Source organism: Falco biarmicus, chromosome Z (genome assembly GCF_023638135.1).
Source record: "Falco biarmicus isolate bFalBia1 chromosome Z, bFalBia1.pri, whole genome shotgun sequence".
Taxonomy (NCBI): Eukaryota; Metazoa; Chordata; class Aves; order Falconiformes; family Falconidae; genus Falco; species Falco biarmicus.
The window spans coordinates 4292429-4308850 of NC_079311.1; the positions used below are offsets into that span (position 1 = coordinate 4292429).

General features: G+C 41.2%; 1 protein-coding gene across 3 annotated transcripts; it reads right to left on the minus strand.

Annotated features, from left to right (window-relative positions):
• Window positions 1-818: 818 nt before the first annotated feature.
• CCNH (cyclin H) lies at window positions 819-12469 on the minus strand. Of its 3 annotated transcripts, none has more exons than XR_008819363.1 (9): window positions 12292-12469; window positions 12033-12155; window positions 10589-10662; window positions 10118-10328; window positions 9665-9828; window positions 7398-7468; window positions 4859-4974; window positions 4217-4277; window positions 819-1010 (listed from the first exon to the last, which is right to left on the minus strand). XR_008819363.1 is itself a non-coding variant. In XM_056324097.1 (9 exons), exons 1-9 carry the CDS (start codon window positions 12406-12408, stop codon window positions 972-974), a joined length of 864 nt encoding a protein of 287 aa, XP_056180072.1. In that variant the 5' UTR covers window positions 12409-12469; the 3' UTR covers window positions 819-971. The 3 variants fall into 3 exon arrangements, 2 of the variants coding, with proteins under 2 accessions (XP_056180072.1, XP_056180071.1); XM_056324097.1 differs by having other exon boundaries at window positions 4863-4974; window positions 9665-9720; XM_056324096.1 differs by having other exon boundaries at window positions 4863-4974.
• Between the last annotated feature and the right edge of the window lie 3953 nt (window positions 12470-16422).

A 16422-nucleotide genomic window follows, 5' to 3' on the forward strand; every position in this document is an offset into this window, starting at 1 on the left:
GTCACACTTCTTTCACTTGGTTACGAAGGTGGTGTTTGAAAGCGTCAGGCTTTCCAGAGTGAAATGGTGACAGCTGCTTTTCTTCCCTGACTAGTCAGCCGCTGACCCTGCTACAGAAGGATTTGTCAAGAACAAGAGTGGTTACAGTGGGTTATTGGGTAATTTAGCTGGCTGTAGGTAATACTTGGGTAAATCGCCTGACAAATCTGTTCTCCAATTACATACAAAACGCACTGATGAGAACGAAACCACAAAACTTCTAAAATTACATTTAGGTGTGCGTACTGTAGAACTAATATTATAAAACTGTTTATGAAGAGGAAAGAGACTTTGCTCTAGGTTTGGAAGACATCTAACTACTTGGGAAGACGTAAAAAGTACTCTTCTCCGTTGCTGCCAGGTAAGTTAGTCACAGCACCCTAATCTGAAATCACAGCTGCAGAGTAAGTCACGAAGGTGTGATTACTGCTTTCCATATTGTAAAATATGTTGCTGCAGCCTCTCGGTACGCTTGGGAAGAGCTTCCCAAACGCACCCAGTGTTACAGGCAAGGCTGTATTCACTTAGCTGCTTCGATGACAAGCTTGGGAAGAGAGGAGCACATCCTGCTCTACAGCATGTACGGGGCCATGAGCAGATCTGTCTCCTGCTTGCATTTATCCCGTTCACTAAAAGCCCAGTTTGACACTACCTACCGCCATGCTGTAACCCTACACTTGCAGCTCAAAAATGTTCCTGAACCAAATCTCTTTCCTGAGTGACAGATTTCTTAAAGCAAACATTTCCTTAATGATGCTTGACCTTTAATGGAACTATAATTATTTTAGCATAGTCAAATGCTTTATTAGGAAGATCAACGTGACAGAATAAATATCGCATGACACACACAGTAAGGCACCTGGGGCAGACAGGTTCACACTTGACACCGAACAGTAGTTTCTGCAGCAGTGGGATCCCATCTTTCTTCAACGTCACACTGACTCTGCAAGTTCATCATCAGTCCACTCCTCCTAACGGGAAAAAAGCAACGCCTTGAGCAGTGTAAAAACCTGAGTGTGCTTTACAACAAGGTGGGCCAGGCAAGATGTACCTGTGGGCACACGGTGCTACCGCACGTGCTGTCACAGTAACTCCTACTACAAGCACCAGTTAAAGAGAATCTGCACAACACATAGCAGACACGGTTCAGAGATGGGAGAAGTCGGTAACAGACTTACTTGAAATTTTTATTTATTTATTTTTTTAACTGATTTTTAAGATAGTGCTTGTCCACCTTACTTTACTTGACAGGTGAGCACTTCTGCCAGGACACCTGACCGTCCTTATGCTGCAGACTCCATTCCACTTCTGACAACCAGGTAGCAACTGTCACTCCTGGTTAACTTAAAAGGCTGGCCCAAACCAGAAATGAGAACTCATGCAAGGCCTATGCAGGAATCACTTGACAGAATGCACGTTTGTTATGTTCCCCTTCAGACTCTCATAACTTGCCTGACCTAAGATGGCCAAGAACTGCTGATCAGCATGTAAAGGTATTTCCCTTCCTTAGAGTCCCCATGATCTGGACTTGCTTCCACTGCTAAACGTCAGCACAGGTAAAGGAATTCGTTTAAGCACACCTTAGTCTGTTGTGAGACTCCAATTAAGTTTTGATTCCTGGGTTCATTTAAAATGTTTCTTGCGTGCCACTCCCAAGCAGTATTATCCAGCATGCTCAGTGTCTTGAATAAAACAGTTATCGCTTAATATCAAGTAAATGTATCAAAGGGAAGATTTCATTTTAGCTAATCCCAGAATGCAGGATTGAAAGCCTCCTGGGACCAAGCCCTACTTTTTGCTTCTGGAAACATGCCACACTGCTTACCACCACCCTCCCCTGCCAAACCCACACCAAAAAAAGCTATGTTCTTTATGGTCAGGATTTACTACCTAATAGAAGTATTCCATGAACAGAAGAATAGAACAAAAAAATATCTTAACTAGTAATGAGTAAGCCCTTTAACCTTGAAGCTAGGTATCCATGTCATGGAGACCCAGCCATCTCAGCAGCCTCTTTTCAGCACCTGGTTGAGGTTTAGCACATGATTCTTCATTATGCACAGATTTCCACAAAAGCCCATATTGCAACCCTTTACTAATACCTTGCACTTTTTATGGCTTCATCACTTTGGCAGCTGAGTCATCCTCACTCAACCACTACTCTGTGTGTTTCTTTATCATTTCAAATTTATAAGCTCTCTGTATCTGTTACGGCCTTGCTGTCAATGTCAACTTCAGCTGTAAACCATTAGATCAAGAAACAGAATCTTACAAATAGATTAGAACCGACTGTGCACTTGTATACTACAGCCTCATTACTTACAGATATACATATTGTTAGTATCAGCTGACTACAGGATTACTGAAGTCTCAAGGTTTGAGCAGTACTCACATACGATCAGCTTTCAAAAAGCTGGGCACACTTTCTCCTTTATGCCCTGGCTAGCTCAGATCTGCTATTGCCTGCAATACTCAGAAATTAAACTGTTTTATATAAATATATTTTTAATACATATAATTTATATACATGCAATATAATTATATATTTAATAATATATAGTATGATAATATATACATTCTATATTATATATTCATAAATTAATTTTCATATATGTATATAATGTATTTTAATACAAACTATTTTATATCCCAAGTACAAACCCTTGGGAGTTCAGAGTTTCAGGAGCTGTTCAAACCATGCAAGAGTTTATCCTGAAATGCTGTACGCTGTGTGAATTTATCCAATCAGTTCATTCCTTTGGAACAGCATGGCAAATAGAAATTGAAAATGCAAAAATTAAAACTGCCTCAAACCGTGGCGTAACTAGAATAAGACCCCTTTCAAATTAAACTGGGGTAGGGAAGAAAGGAGTCTCCAGAGCTTAGTTGGAGCTGTTCTCTAAGTCATTTTGTGAGAAAGTGGAAAGTTATTAAAGTGCTAGCTTTACAGAGCTGCCAGTTTCAATATGCTTTCCGAGACTGGCATTTGAAGTAAACACTACTCAAAGTTTGTACAGCATTAGAATAGTTATTAAATATGCCTGAGGTTCCACATTTCATTAGAATATACTTTCAGTTCTGATTTTATTACAGTCTTACTCAATTTTTTAGATTCTAATTTGACATTATAGCATCAACCTACTATAGCAATTTTTAATATCAAGAGTCCTCGAATGATAAAAAAAAACCCTACACATCCTGCACTTTAAGATTTTGACAGACAACTCTCTTCAGCTGTTCACAAGTTTTTCTAAATGCCATACTTAAAGTGTCTTAGACTACATCAGGATGGTACAATGTCTTCATATCAAAAGAAGTCCAGTTAAAAAGGGTTCTTCACAAAGCTATTTCCTCCACCAGAATGTATTCTCTACAACTTCCAGTCAATGCCACAAATGAAAGCTCTCAAAGGTGTTCAGATTAGATCTGAACGGTTACTTTAATGCCGTTTTCATTTGTTGAGTCACCCTCCTCTGCCCATCTCCACTTGGTCTTGCAACCTGAAGTACTAGCTACCCATCTGTAATCTATGCAAGCCCTGTTAGCAAATGGGCTGAAGTAGAAGTTTACTCCAGCAGCTGACTTCTGCTTTGTGCAAGAAGCCAAATGAAGTAAATGAAAACAGTTTCAGAAACACTGGCTGACAGAAAAACCACCACATAAAACTTGCGTGAAAAAAGCCTGCATGAGTATATTTCAGCATAGTCATTTATTTAATCCAGTTCTGAGGAACAAGTTTCCACCTAGCCAGGATTTCTCAAGTGTTAAGTTTCTGGCCTTCCAAATCCTCCTTTCATCACAATATTCCAAGTATCAATCTACAGCTATTTCCCCTCACTGGCATCATGGAGTTTCACATGCTGGAGTACTAAGCTTGATGCTGTTTTATGGTTGATCTGTGGTTTGTCAGAAGATTTTCAAAGCACAGAAAACAGCAGGAAGGATGGTCTGTGTGTTCTTCCCCCTCCTCACAAAAGACTGCACTGTTTAAGAACACTCCCAAGTGCACACTAGTATGAATTCTGGCTCATTTTTTTAAAAAGCTGAAGAAGATTCTGTCTGAGCCATACATAAAAAGAGAATTAACGATGCAGGAAGTTGGTCTCAGTAGCTGCGTCCCCTTTGTCTGGGCAGTTGGAGTGGAAAGCACAAGTACTTGTACAATAGGTTTACTGACCTCATCCGTTCTGCATTTCTTCGTGACATGGTCATCATCTTCACAACCTTTCCTCTTCTTCCTATACCCCAACCAGAAACAAAGTAAAACGTTTAGGTATTTTCAGAAGTCGGAATCTCCTTATTCAGCCACAAGATTAGATTATGGACACATGTGCCACGCTGAAGCCTCAACAAGCAGCTTGCTAGAAGATCACAGTGGGTACACTAAAGTGAAAAGGGCAGAAAATAAAAATCAGGAAGTCCTCTGCCATCCAGCCAAGCCTTATGAAAACATTAACCCTTTACACAATTCTTTTAATTGTGAATTTAAAGCTCTTGGTTCTCATTACATATGACATCAAGTGGCCAGACCTTAGAACCTCACCCAGGATTCCAGCTCTCTTGTTACAAAATCATCAGTATTACAGCTTGCAGTGCAAATCAGCACAAAAGAATGTATTTACATATTATTGAAAGCTCTGCCTTGAGTCTCGGTCCTCAGCTTCCACCAGACACTCACAAAGGAAGCATGTGAACAGACATCATTGTAGGTACATTTGGATGTTTTCGTTTTCAATCACTCATACAGATCAGAGGAAATTAGTGTTTCTACAGCAATAAAAAAGGCAGAAGTTGAACACATCAAAGACTGAGTACCTACTTACGGGTTTGTATTAAGTGAAAGCTCCGAGCTGTGGCACTTCTCTAATTTCTGTTTCAGAACAGCAACCTCTTCAGGCCTTGGTAGTTCATATTTCTTTATGAGATTTTTCATGCCTGCAGTGGCAACAACACAGCTCTAAGCACATTAAATATTTTCAGCTCTACCTTGTATCATGTTTGCATGGCAGGGTTTTGGTAGTGGCGGGGCTACAGGGGTCGCTTCTGTGAGAAGCTGCCAGAAGGTTCCCCGTGCCGGATGGAGGCAATGCCAGCCAGCTCCAACATGGACCCACAGCTGGCCAGGGCTGAGCCCATCAGCAGCAGTGGTAGCGCCTCTGGGGTAGTATAGTTAAGAAGGGGGGGAAAAATCTGCTGTACAACAACAGCTGGAGAGAGGAGTGAGACCCTGTGAGAGCAGTGGCCCTGCAGCCCCCCCGGGCAGGGCAGGGCAGAGCAGGGCAGGGCAGGGCCAGGCCAGATGGGCTCCCGGCCTGGAGCAGAGACTTGCTGGCAGCCCCCCAGGGCCAGGCAGGCTGTGCTCCCCGCCCAGGGAGGCCGGCACATTGGTGTGTTTAAGGTTTGGGTTTATCTCTCCCTGCCCTGCCCTAATGTGGCTGCTAACAAAGGAACCCGGGGGTTATATTGTCCCTGTCCTGCCCAGCCGAGGAGGGCAGGGATGGAGCAGCAGCACCGGGCACCTGGGCTACTGCCAGGGCCAGCCCACCACAGCTGTGAACTAAACTTGCCTATCAGTCAGTACTACAGCTACCATTCCTGCTCATCCCTCACAGTTAAGTTTGATCCAACAGTTTACTCTGCCCTCCCTCACTGTAACAGCAACACAGTATACATTTTCAAGCAGCTTCTACCAGGGGGGAAAAAAAAGCCAACAACCTACACCAAAAAAATCAGAATGGTACACAGAGAAAAAAAAAAAAAAAGAAATCTAAGTTTTGAAGTCCACACCTCTGAAAGGTTTGAAAGCATTGTATCTAGTTTTCAAACAGACTCAAAACACACTAGAAAGCAATCAAAAGCAACATGCAACCTACTGCAAACAGCTGAGACAACTTACCAAGTAAAATACTTTTATTTGTCAAAGGAAGCATTAGACATTCAAAGTATGAACTCCTCCCAAACTGCTTGCTTACAAAACTTCCCAACCCACATAGCACTCAAAACTTTAAAGGCTCAAAGATTACGTCTCTAAAACTTAAGTATCAACTTACATCCAAGAATTAATTCTAAATAACAAGGTACCACAGAAGCCGAGCACAGAACACTACACTGAAACAAGTTGTTAGCATTGTTGATCCTGGATTTCCTCAAGGTAAATTGTAATACTGTACAGTTTGTATTATTCTGCTAACAAGGTTCAAAATACACAGGTATTTTTTGCATTCAGCATTGTAGCTCAGTCTTAAAAAAAGGGAAGATTGGTTGAAGTCTTGTTAAAAATGCAAATTAAATTTACACCTACCCTGGCAAAAACAAGAGTTTTTCCTCTACCACCAGTTCTCTGTAAAACTAGTCATTTACAGATGCTTCAAAATTTCCTTCCAGCCTTCATATGTTTACAAAAAGAGTGGCCTTTGGACTAAAGCTACTTTCCAGAATAATGCAAGTGAAGAATAATTATCCCAGCATTCCTTTTGCATCTCAGCAATGGAAACCTGAAGACTGGATATGTTAACAGGAGGAGAAAGGGAACAGCATCTTAAGTTTAATCAATGCAATTTAAATTGAATTTGTAGACCCTGGTGACTTGTATGGTGTAGTCACTACTAGCCAAAAGACTGCAATATTAATGCTACCACTCTCCCATTTTAAATGCATGCATTAGCTTAAACCATTAAATAACTGATTACTTACTGGAAATTTCATATTCCAGCCTTTTTATTTAATTTAAAAAAAGGTAATAATCAGTGTACTACATCCCCCATTATCTTAACTAAACCATGCTAGAATTTTTTATATTTATATATATATATATATTTCTAACACAAGAAAACTAAACATCTTTTGAAACATCTCCAGAGCTACAAAACAGAAGTGAAGTATAAATCCTGACATATCGCTTAACATAATCATTTCTCTTAGAGAAGGTACCCTCTGGTGGTAGAAGTAGCTTTGTGCAGGCTTTTGCCTGAAGCTGTAATTTTCGCAGCAGAGTGACTGAAAAGTCATTTCACCCTGACTTACAAAAGCTATTACCTAGTTCCCAAAATAGATTTCTCACTTTTGGGTCAGCTCCTAGCACTTAATTGACTATAACTCTTATGTTCTGAGAAGCATCAGGCCCTTTGCCTTTTAATTTCATGTGTTCCTGTCACAGGAAAGTCTCAATGTTTTCTCCCACTGCATCAACATGCTAGGTAGTTCATTCTACTGCCCATGTTTTACTTACTTATGCATGCCCTGAGGTGAAGAAAAGTACTCGAAAACACACTTTCTGCATAAAGCTTTTGCTGTTTGGAAAAAGCTCTTTTTCCTCCTTTAGAAATACTGTTTGTCATACTTTTCCAATGTTTACTTACATTTCACATCATCTAGTAGCTTGGCTAAGGATGTTCTGTTCTCTTTCAGCATAAGACTTTCTGTTAAGTAACTACAAAGAAACATGGAAGAATAAGTTCTAAAAGTGTCCTAATTATTGTGGCAGCTAACATTAATTATAAAGTTCTAGCAGATGTAAATAATAAATAATACACATTTCATTAACTAGACTTTTGTAAGTAACATTTTGGTTGTGTGTTATCAAGTCATAAAAAGGCACCTCTGTCACTTGAAACATTCTTCTTCTGTAAGAACGTGACATAAAGTACATAGCCACATAAAGAACCAAATTCTGCAACACTGCAGAATTAAACATTTGTGAGTAAGCCTCACTGAGTTAGCCCAACTTAAGTTTAAGATTCTGTGAAGTGTCATACTAACATCACACTATTACACAGTGTAACTCCTGGAAAAGCAGATACTGCAGAAGAGTAGTCTTCAGACAGGTAAGACAGCAAAGCTTGCAAGATGAGACTGCTTCTTTTGGCAGCTGAAAGCAAATCCTAAATACCATCCTGTAAGAGTCTGTGGGTCCCTTCCTCTTCCTTCAGAGATTCAAACTTCCTTTTACTAAGAACATAAATATATATACACACCATGTGGGTAAAAACCTCCACACACACACAAAGCAATACTTACTATAATGCACAACCACCAAGTTTTATCCCTTCCCTGGAAGTGCACTTTAGGATAAATGATGTGTTAAGTTCAAACTTACTGCACAGACTCACACAGCTGCATCAGCTGCAGCTCCCACAGTGAGACACCAGCCACCCTGAAGCTGACAGCTGCTGTTAGCATCACTGCTCTTGCACAGTTAAACTTAAGACTATTATTTAACCTTGTGCTGATACCAGAACTGAAGATTAATTTGCAGCCACCTATGAGCCAGAGTACGGTGGCACCTGTCTTTTTTCCTGAAGCTCTAACTTGTTTAAGACACACTGACATGATGGGAGCAACAGGTTTTCCAATCCTTCCATGTTCCACCGCACCTCTGCAAGTCCACCTACCCACAGGTCCACAAGACCCAAGATTCTCTCATGTCCAGCAGCTCAAAGTCACGCAAAAAAAGCAGGTGACAAGTTTATAGTAGCAGTAGGATGCAGACAGGTGGCAAAGACTTGACTTCTTCATGAGTATGCAAAGAGAAGGTTCGCATACCTCGATTCACATGCCATCTACAAATTATTCTAGTTCTTTTCACAAGCATGCTTTTCTGAATGTTGGCAACAAGTGGTACAGAATATAGATTCAGGAGTGAGATCAACAAGTTTCAATTATAGTAAGCACCTGAATGTTTTTACACTATTCTGAGAGGTCAGCAAACCTTGTAAAGGATACTCACATACTTGCTCTTTTAGAACAAGAGAGATATGAGATTTATTTAGAGTAGGTGGAAGGAAAGTTCCTGTAAAAAGAACTCTGCTTTTCACATCAGCCCTTGTGCCTGACATGACACTAGATAAAAAATGCTCACACAGAGCATCAGGCAATTAAAACACTCCAGAATACAGCTACTTAGAGCAACTACCTCAGCTGTCTTCCTGAAGGAAAAAAAAATAAAGATGGTTTGTCCTCAGAAAGAACCAAACCAAACCATGTGTTTCAGCAATGACATCGAAGTATTTGATAATGCATTCGCAAACACCAGTGGCTAGAACACAGAAAGGAAGAAGGGACTATTTAAAACAGCACCTTACCATTAGTCTGTTTCCATGGAAACTGAACAGTTGTACCAGCCAAACAGAGCACTTAGTTTCCACATGCCTAGTAGCTGTCAATTCAGTGTAATTTCATTTCACACTGTAAGCTTAGAAAACTTCAAAATCCTACTTTTTTCCCTTGAAGTGATTCTTGAGGCATTCCATACTCTCGGTTTCTATTGTATTTCTACTTTCTTCACTTTAATCTTCAAGAGGAGTCTGAAAATCCTATGCTGTTCTAATAAGGACAACGTCATCAGTTTGACTTTTTTTTTTTTTCCCTTTTTCCAAAGCAATCTTTGGAATTGGCTCCAAACTGGACACCAAACACCAACTAACTGCATTTATCGCCTGCTTCTTGAAAATGGAGAATAAATAAGTAACAGCACCACTTCAGTTTTGAAACATACTTGAAGAACATACCAGAGTGTTAACAAACAATAAATACTTTCACTAGTTCAGAATGTCTAGAACAAAATAGTTTTACACAAGAGGCAAATAAAACTGTTTAAATCATACCTATAACAAAAAAGAAAAACTACCTTTCCATATTAATTCCTGCTCTTGAACCACTAGATAGTACGGCAGCGAGAGCTATCTGTGAGGGAGCAAAAAGCAGATACGCATCTGTCAGAGCCACTCGATTGAGGAAGTCATCAGCTGTTTTCCTCAAAACTTCAGGATTCTCCAGCATTGGATAGCGAGTCTAAAAAGTAAGTATTTAGGAAAGTAAGCAGCTGTTCTTTGTCTTCTGGTTTGTAAGCTAAGAACACATAATTCAACAATTAAAGCTAAAAAGTGGCAGGCCATCTACTTATTTCAAAAATAATCTAAAGCTCTTAAAGACCACAGCTAAACCAATCTCCTTTGTCACTTTAGAAAGTAGATCTTTCCAGATCACAGATATGAAGGGAAATAAAACTTTTGTAACACAATCCATGACAGAATTGCATCATGTTAGTATACGGACCATGTAGCATATAAAACAACACTACCTTCAAATCGATTAGAAATCCCTCAAATGGCCTGTATGGATTGTGGACGATAAGATGGAAGTTCAGTTGCTGAATAAGCAGTAGTTCATATTCCAGTATTTGTTCAAGAGCTTTTTCCTGGCCCGGAGGGCTTTCTCGGAGGTTACCAACAAACTGTGCACTGGACACATTAAATTCATCTACTTTACAGGCCAAAAATGCACATGTTAACCTAGAGAAAAAGCAAACAATTGACATATGCAGCATCCATCTGTTTATCAACAGTTCTGTTCACAAAGTTTGTATCTTAAAAACAGCATGTTCTGAACACAGCAAACTTCCAAATGGAAAATGAAAGAGACCAGACTTCCTCTTTATTCATATTTAAGCTCTCAGATTTACTTCCGCATTTTTTCTGGTCTTTACAGATACAATGGTTATATCTCCAATGTTCCACTTGACAGAATAACTCAAGATGCATTGATAACTCACATTATTATCCGAGGATGATACTCCATCACTGAGTTATTGAGGTAAAAGCGTTTGAAATACATGCACGCTGTTCCCTAAATTAAAAAAAAAAAAAAGGGATGGAAAAGTAAGTATAGAAGCAAGAACAGATTAAGAAAAAATAAAATCACAAAATCACAAAACAGAACAGATAAGTTTGAACACACACTACAGACACACAGGATACAGTAAGGCACCAAGATGTACACAGTCCCCATGTCATTAATTAATTCAAAGTCTAATACACTGATGCCTGCAAGAGCCTTAAAAATTAGCAGCTTGGTTATCTTTTCCTCCATATTTAGACATAGTTAGGAAGACAATGCTCAAAAAGCCTACAATATCTTCAGGAGAAAAATCTGACATTTAAAAGAAATTTAAAAACCAAAGACTGAAAAAATTACCCTGAAAAATCACAAGTCATCCCAGCCAAGCCATCTGACCTTTTGGATCAGTAAAATTCCCAATATATTTAACATTTATGCTTCTCTCTGAGTGTAGAGGTACTGCAGTCAATGCTAGATTTCCAAGCTGATCTGAACGCTATCGGCATGAAAGCATGTCTTCTAAAACCATTACTTGGTGAGACTGATCCAGCACACATACTCTACAAGGGCCACTTAGGAAATTTAAGGTCTGGCTCCACAGAGCATGTAATGGCAGCCTACTGCTATGTTTCAAACACATCTTCACACAAGACGCTCTTCACCTCAGTCATATGCCGCACCTGCCAGAAGAAGTGAGAACTGATTGGGGATGATACAGATTATACATCTTAACAGCTAGGTGACAAAAGCACAATTCCCTGCTTTAGCTGTTTGGTTGCTGTCCTTCCTCTTCTGAAATGCACTCGTCTGTGTTCAAGGTAAGTAGGTTCAACAATTATTTTTTTTTTCCCCCCTTTGTGGGTTAGTTTACTGCCAGTTCTTGAACCAGTTTGCTTTGTGGTCAGGCAAGCACCAATGCTGGAGAAACAACTGGATCACCGCCCAACTTTGAGAATACCTCCTTTAGCTGCAGTGAGATCATTTTATTTTATCGTCAATCCAAACATCATTACGTTTGTTTCTACTCTTTGCTTAAAGGAGAGGAAAGCAAGCAGTCGCGACTCGTGGGGAGAGGAGAGCAAGCAATTGCGAGTCATCCACAGATGCCTAATGAAGTCGAGAAGTAAGTCTGGTTTTGAAACAGCTGCACACTGCCCAGGTGACCGAAAGGCATAAAAAGCAGCATGAAATACAGCACTGGAAAACGAGAGATATCCGTGCTCTCAAGAACAAGCTAAGCAATGCGCAAGCTAAGAAACCTGAGACACGGAGGGCAGGGGCTGGGGAGGGGGGTGTGTGCACTGCCTGCAGCCCCGCTAGTCCCCAGGCCGCAGGCCGTGAGGGGAGGGCGGCCACCCAGCGCAGGCCCCGCCGCTTACCACCACCGATCTGGGCATGGCAGGCTTGAAGACGGCGCAGAAGTCCAGCAACCTCTTTTCGTAGTACTTGCATATCGCCAGCTCCTCGTGGGGCTCCAGCAGGGCAGGGTCGGTCTGCTGGACCTTGAGGGGACCAAAACCGCGGCTGACACAGAGGCTGCGCCCCGGCAACGCCGCAACGCCGCTCCCCCGCCAGGTCCTTCCCTCAGCGGCGCGGGCAGCGCCGGCCGAGAGGAGGCCGCACCCCCCCGCCCCGCACCTTCCCGCTCGCCACCGCTTTGCTGCGAAACTTGCGGTTGGCCTCCGCCCGGCACCGCGCCAGCTCCTCCTCGCTGCGGAAGGTCCAGTGCCGCCACTGCGTGCTGCTGTGGTACATGGTGGTGATCCTGGCAGCGGCGGTGGCAACAACTCTCCGTCGTCCGCGTTTTACGGCAGCCTGTTTTACGGCAGCCCGCTTTACGGCAGCGCGCGGGGCGTGGCGGGAAGGGGTGAGGCGCTGGCGCTGCCGCAGGCTGCGGGGCGCTGTGGTGGGCCGGGCTGAAGGGAGCGGGCGCTGCGGGAGGGGACGGGAAAGGCCCCGGCCGGCCTTGGGGGCAGGGAACAGCGGGGATGGGGCAGAGCGAGATACTTCTGGGTGGCGCTGGGGCAGCTTGCGAAGCACCTCACAAAACCAACAGCAGTCTACTACTGTTCTGTCATTGGATCTTTTAATGGAATAAAAAACGCTTGTACAAGTGAGGGAACTGGGATCAGGCCCAGAGGGGGCACTTACTTGGTGGATTATGTTAGAGTGCAGTAAGCCCTGACAGTGAGGAATACTTTTTCTTGTGGTAATTGCAAGAGGACTTGTTGCAAGCTCTGCGTGGCATGAAGAGCCAGAAACCCTAGCACCATAGTGCCAGCAAAGACAAAACATCTGCTCCTCTTACACTGTGTGTCTGTAATGACCTTCTGGGGAGTGCCTTGGCCTCGTGTGCCCATGGATGGTGCAGAGGTTATAGCTCACAGTGGTCCTACTTCATCCTGTTACAATAATGCGTGGCTGTAATATGCAGCTTCGCATTTTTTCAAGCTTTTTACAAATAGCATGCAGCATGCTGACATCAAAAAAGAAATTCACTGTTCAGTTCCTATCCACAAAGCTATGAAACCATGCAATTTATCAACATCAAATAATAATACTGTTAGAAAAAAAAGGAATCCTTGATATTACAGCAAATGAAATCAATCTTGGTGAGTCTTCAAAGAAACATGTGAGAAGAAATAATCCTCTAGCAGTTCGTCTAGTCTGTACTGCTATCTCATGTCAGGGTTGATTTCATTATTGTTAACCATATCCCGTAAGCTGATACGTGGTTTCCATTAACATCTCTGTGAAGGTGATTTAACAACTTGTCCGCGGTAGCTTGTCCCATAGCTTCATCGATTGTATGGTTCTCTCCAGTACCTTGCATATTTTCCCTGTTGCTGCTTTACTTTTTGGTAGCTATTCAGCTTCTTTTATATAGGGAGGCCAATGGCATTAACATTTGGGTATTGACACTTGAGTTTCTATTCACTTTATTTTCCTAGACTGTACACACCCACTCGTCAGAACTTTCTTTACACTGGTCTTGCCTTACAAACCTTTTGCCGTTCTTATGTCTTAGGATTTTTTTCACTATTGTTTAAAAGAGAAAGTTAAAAAATGAGTTACAAAATTACTATGGTTTTGGCCACACATTCTGCTCTTGCTACAGTGCGGGTTGAGTCCAGCTAACAGCCGAATGGCCACACAGCCACTCACTATCCTCTTGCAAGATGGAGAGAAAATAAAAGGAAGGCAAGAAGGCTCATGGATTTAAATAATGACAGATTAACAGCAAAAGCAAAAGCTGCACATAGGAATAAAGCAAAAAAATTAATTTTCTCACCCTTCCCATTGGCAGCCTACTGACTGCAGAGGGTGTACCGGGAGTCTTGCAGAAGATGTTGTATTTGAGGAGCTGGTAATACTGGACAGGCCATGTCTGCTCCACTGGGTGTTGTACAAAAGGCTTGAAATCCTTTATGTTAGCATGAGTAGCCACTGCATAGGAGTCTGCTGGAGTACCCTGAGCTGGCCCATGCTGTGCACTGCTGGGTGTTAATGACAGAGATAACACCCCAGCCCATCAGGAGAAGATTGTGACTGTTACACAAAATAGAGAGGCACCACGGTGTGGGAGGGAGGAGGAACCTCTCCACACACAGAATCTGCACAGCATGCTGCAGGAGAATCCGTCTAGGATCTGTCCAAAGCTGCACAAACTCAGGGTTCCCAGTGGCTGAAGAGACATTAAGATTTAATCACTATTTGCATACTCTTTTTTTTTTCCTCTATCTTATATAAAATAGCTATTTTATTAAGCTGTTAATGGTTGTACCTTTCCTGTGGAGATGCAGAAAGAACCCTGACCTGTCTCTCTCTACCCTGCTCCCTCCAGGTGCAGAACAGCATTGAGGGGGAGGACGGGGCTGAGGGGAAGGAGAGACAGCCCAGATGCTCTGAGAGCACTACCCAGCATGAGCCAAGACACTGATGAGTACCGACACTTTTAGTTGTAAATGCAAAACACAGTGTCATACGGGCTGCTGTGAGGAAAGTGAACTTCACCCCAGCCAGACACAGCGCGTACAGATAGGATGATCTAGAGCTGAGATTAGAAATTAAAAATTCAAGTCTATCTGAAAAGTTCCTTAAGGAATAATAAGAACCATGGCAAAAAGCATGTAATAAGCTTTTGCAGAATAGCAACATTCACTTTTTCAGTTTTAGCTACATAAACCTGCAGGTTCATACTTCTCCCTTTGCTTCTTCAATAGTCTCTTGATCCCCCAAATAATCCATGTTTTATTCCCCCATATAATACCCAATCAAGTTATGGAAGCAGCATTTCATAGCCTATGTGCTTTAGCAACCAAATTTTAGACATTACTGCATTTGTATTTGAAGTATGTGAGACACGTATGTTAAGCACATGTGGATGTTCACAGGGTTGGTAGTTAAAATGGTTTCTTGTGGTCTGAAATGTCAAAAGTCCTTTTTGGAAACTACATAGGAGATTATTTTATTGTCTACATAGTCTTCTTTGCCTTAAATTACAGCAATTGAACATCTCTATTTTGAAATCAGAACAAATCTCATTTTCAAGAACCATAGGTACCAAAAATACCAAAACAGGTACACCTTTTTATTGTGCATCTAATCATAACACTTCCATAGCAAATTAGACAATCATAGTAATCGAGCAATCAAAATAACCAGCATATGCCATTTCACATCATCACTGTTAGTGTAAAAGATGTAAGAATAGGAATAACAATTTCTGAAAAGGAAAAGTGCAGTAAAGAGGATAAAGCAGATTATTTTTTTTAATCTCCACTGATTTTAAATCTTTCACTTTTCAGAATTTGTACTTCAAAGGGGTATGTTTTTAAGTTTTAAGGGTACCCAACAACTATTGCTTTTATTGATTTTAGTTCTACATTGACTTTAGCAGGTATCCTGCATTATAAGTGATTCTAAAATTTAGGCTGGAAGTGGAGAAAGGCAGATTTACGTAACACATTTGAAAATGTAATCATAAAATACTCAGCCGAACTTTTGGCAAGTCCATTCACCAAGCCATGTACAAAACCAAGAATTTACTGTTTCTAGTGCTGTGGTTTGACTGTAGCACTTTTCACAACCTTTTTACCTACAACACAATTTTAATATACTCAATTCACAATTGAAGAAGTTAATGAAAAGTAGAAATTATGTAGTGTGGTTTTTGTGCAACAAAATCTGAAAAGAATGGTATAGAATACACTAGTAAAGGGCAGAGTAGGTATAAAATAATTTGTTACTAAAATCAGAAAGATAACCATGACAATTAAAATTTTTTTGGGAAACTGAAGTCTAAAGTTTTAAAACACAGTAATTTAATGATGAAACTGTGTTGGGCAAAGTATCCATAGGCAGCCATGAAATTGGAGATACGGTCTGAATTTTCCTAAGTAGCTGTATGAGTAATTGGTTACTCTATTCAGGCAAATGTAAACACTTGCAGTCTACCTTTTATTCCGGTTTCAAACATCATGTGCAGGGATATTTGTTCAGAGTTATGCAAGTAGTGAGATAACAGAGGAAACCTTGTGAGATAATAAATGTTATCCAATTGCCTAGGCATTTGAGAATGTGCTTGGCGATTTCTCAGAAAAAATTACCTGAAAGTCTGAATAATGTCCACCACCTACATATTATAAACAAAGCATAATTTACCTGCTTGTATTAACATGTGCCACAGAGGTATTCCTCCCAATGTAAGTGTCTGAGTGGGGCTGCAGTCAGCTTTAAGAACAAAGTTTCTCCTACATCCATTTTTCG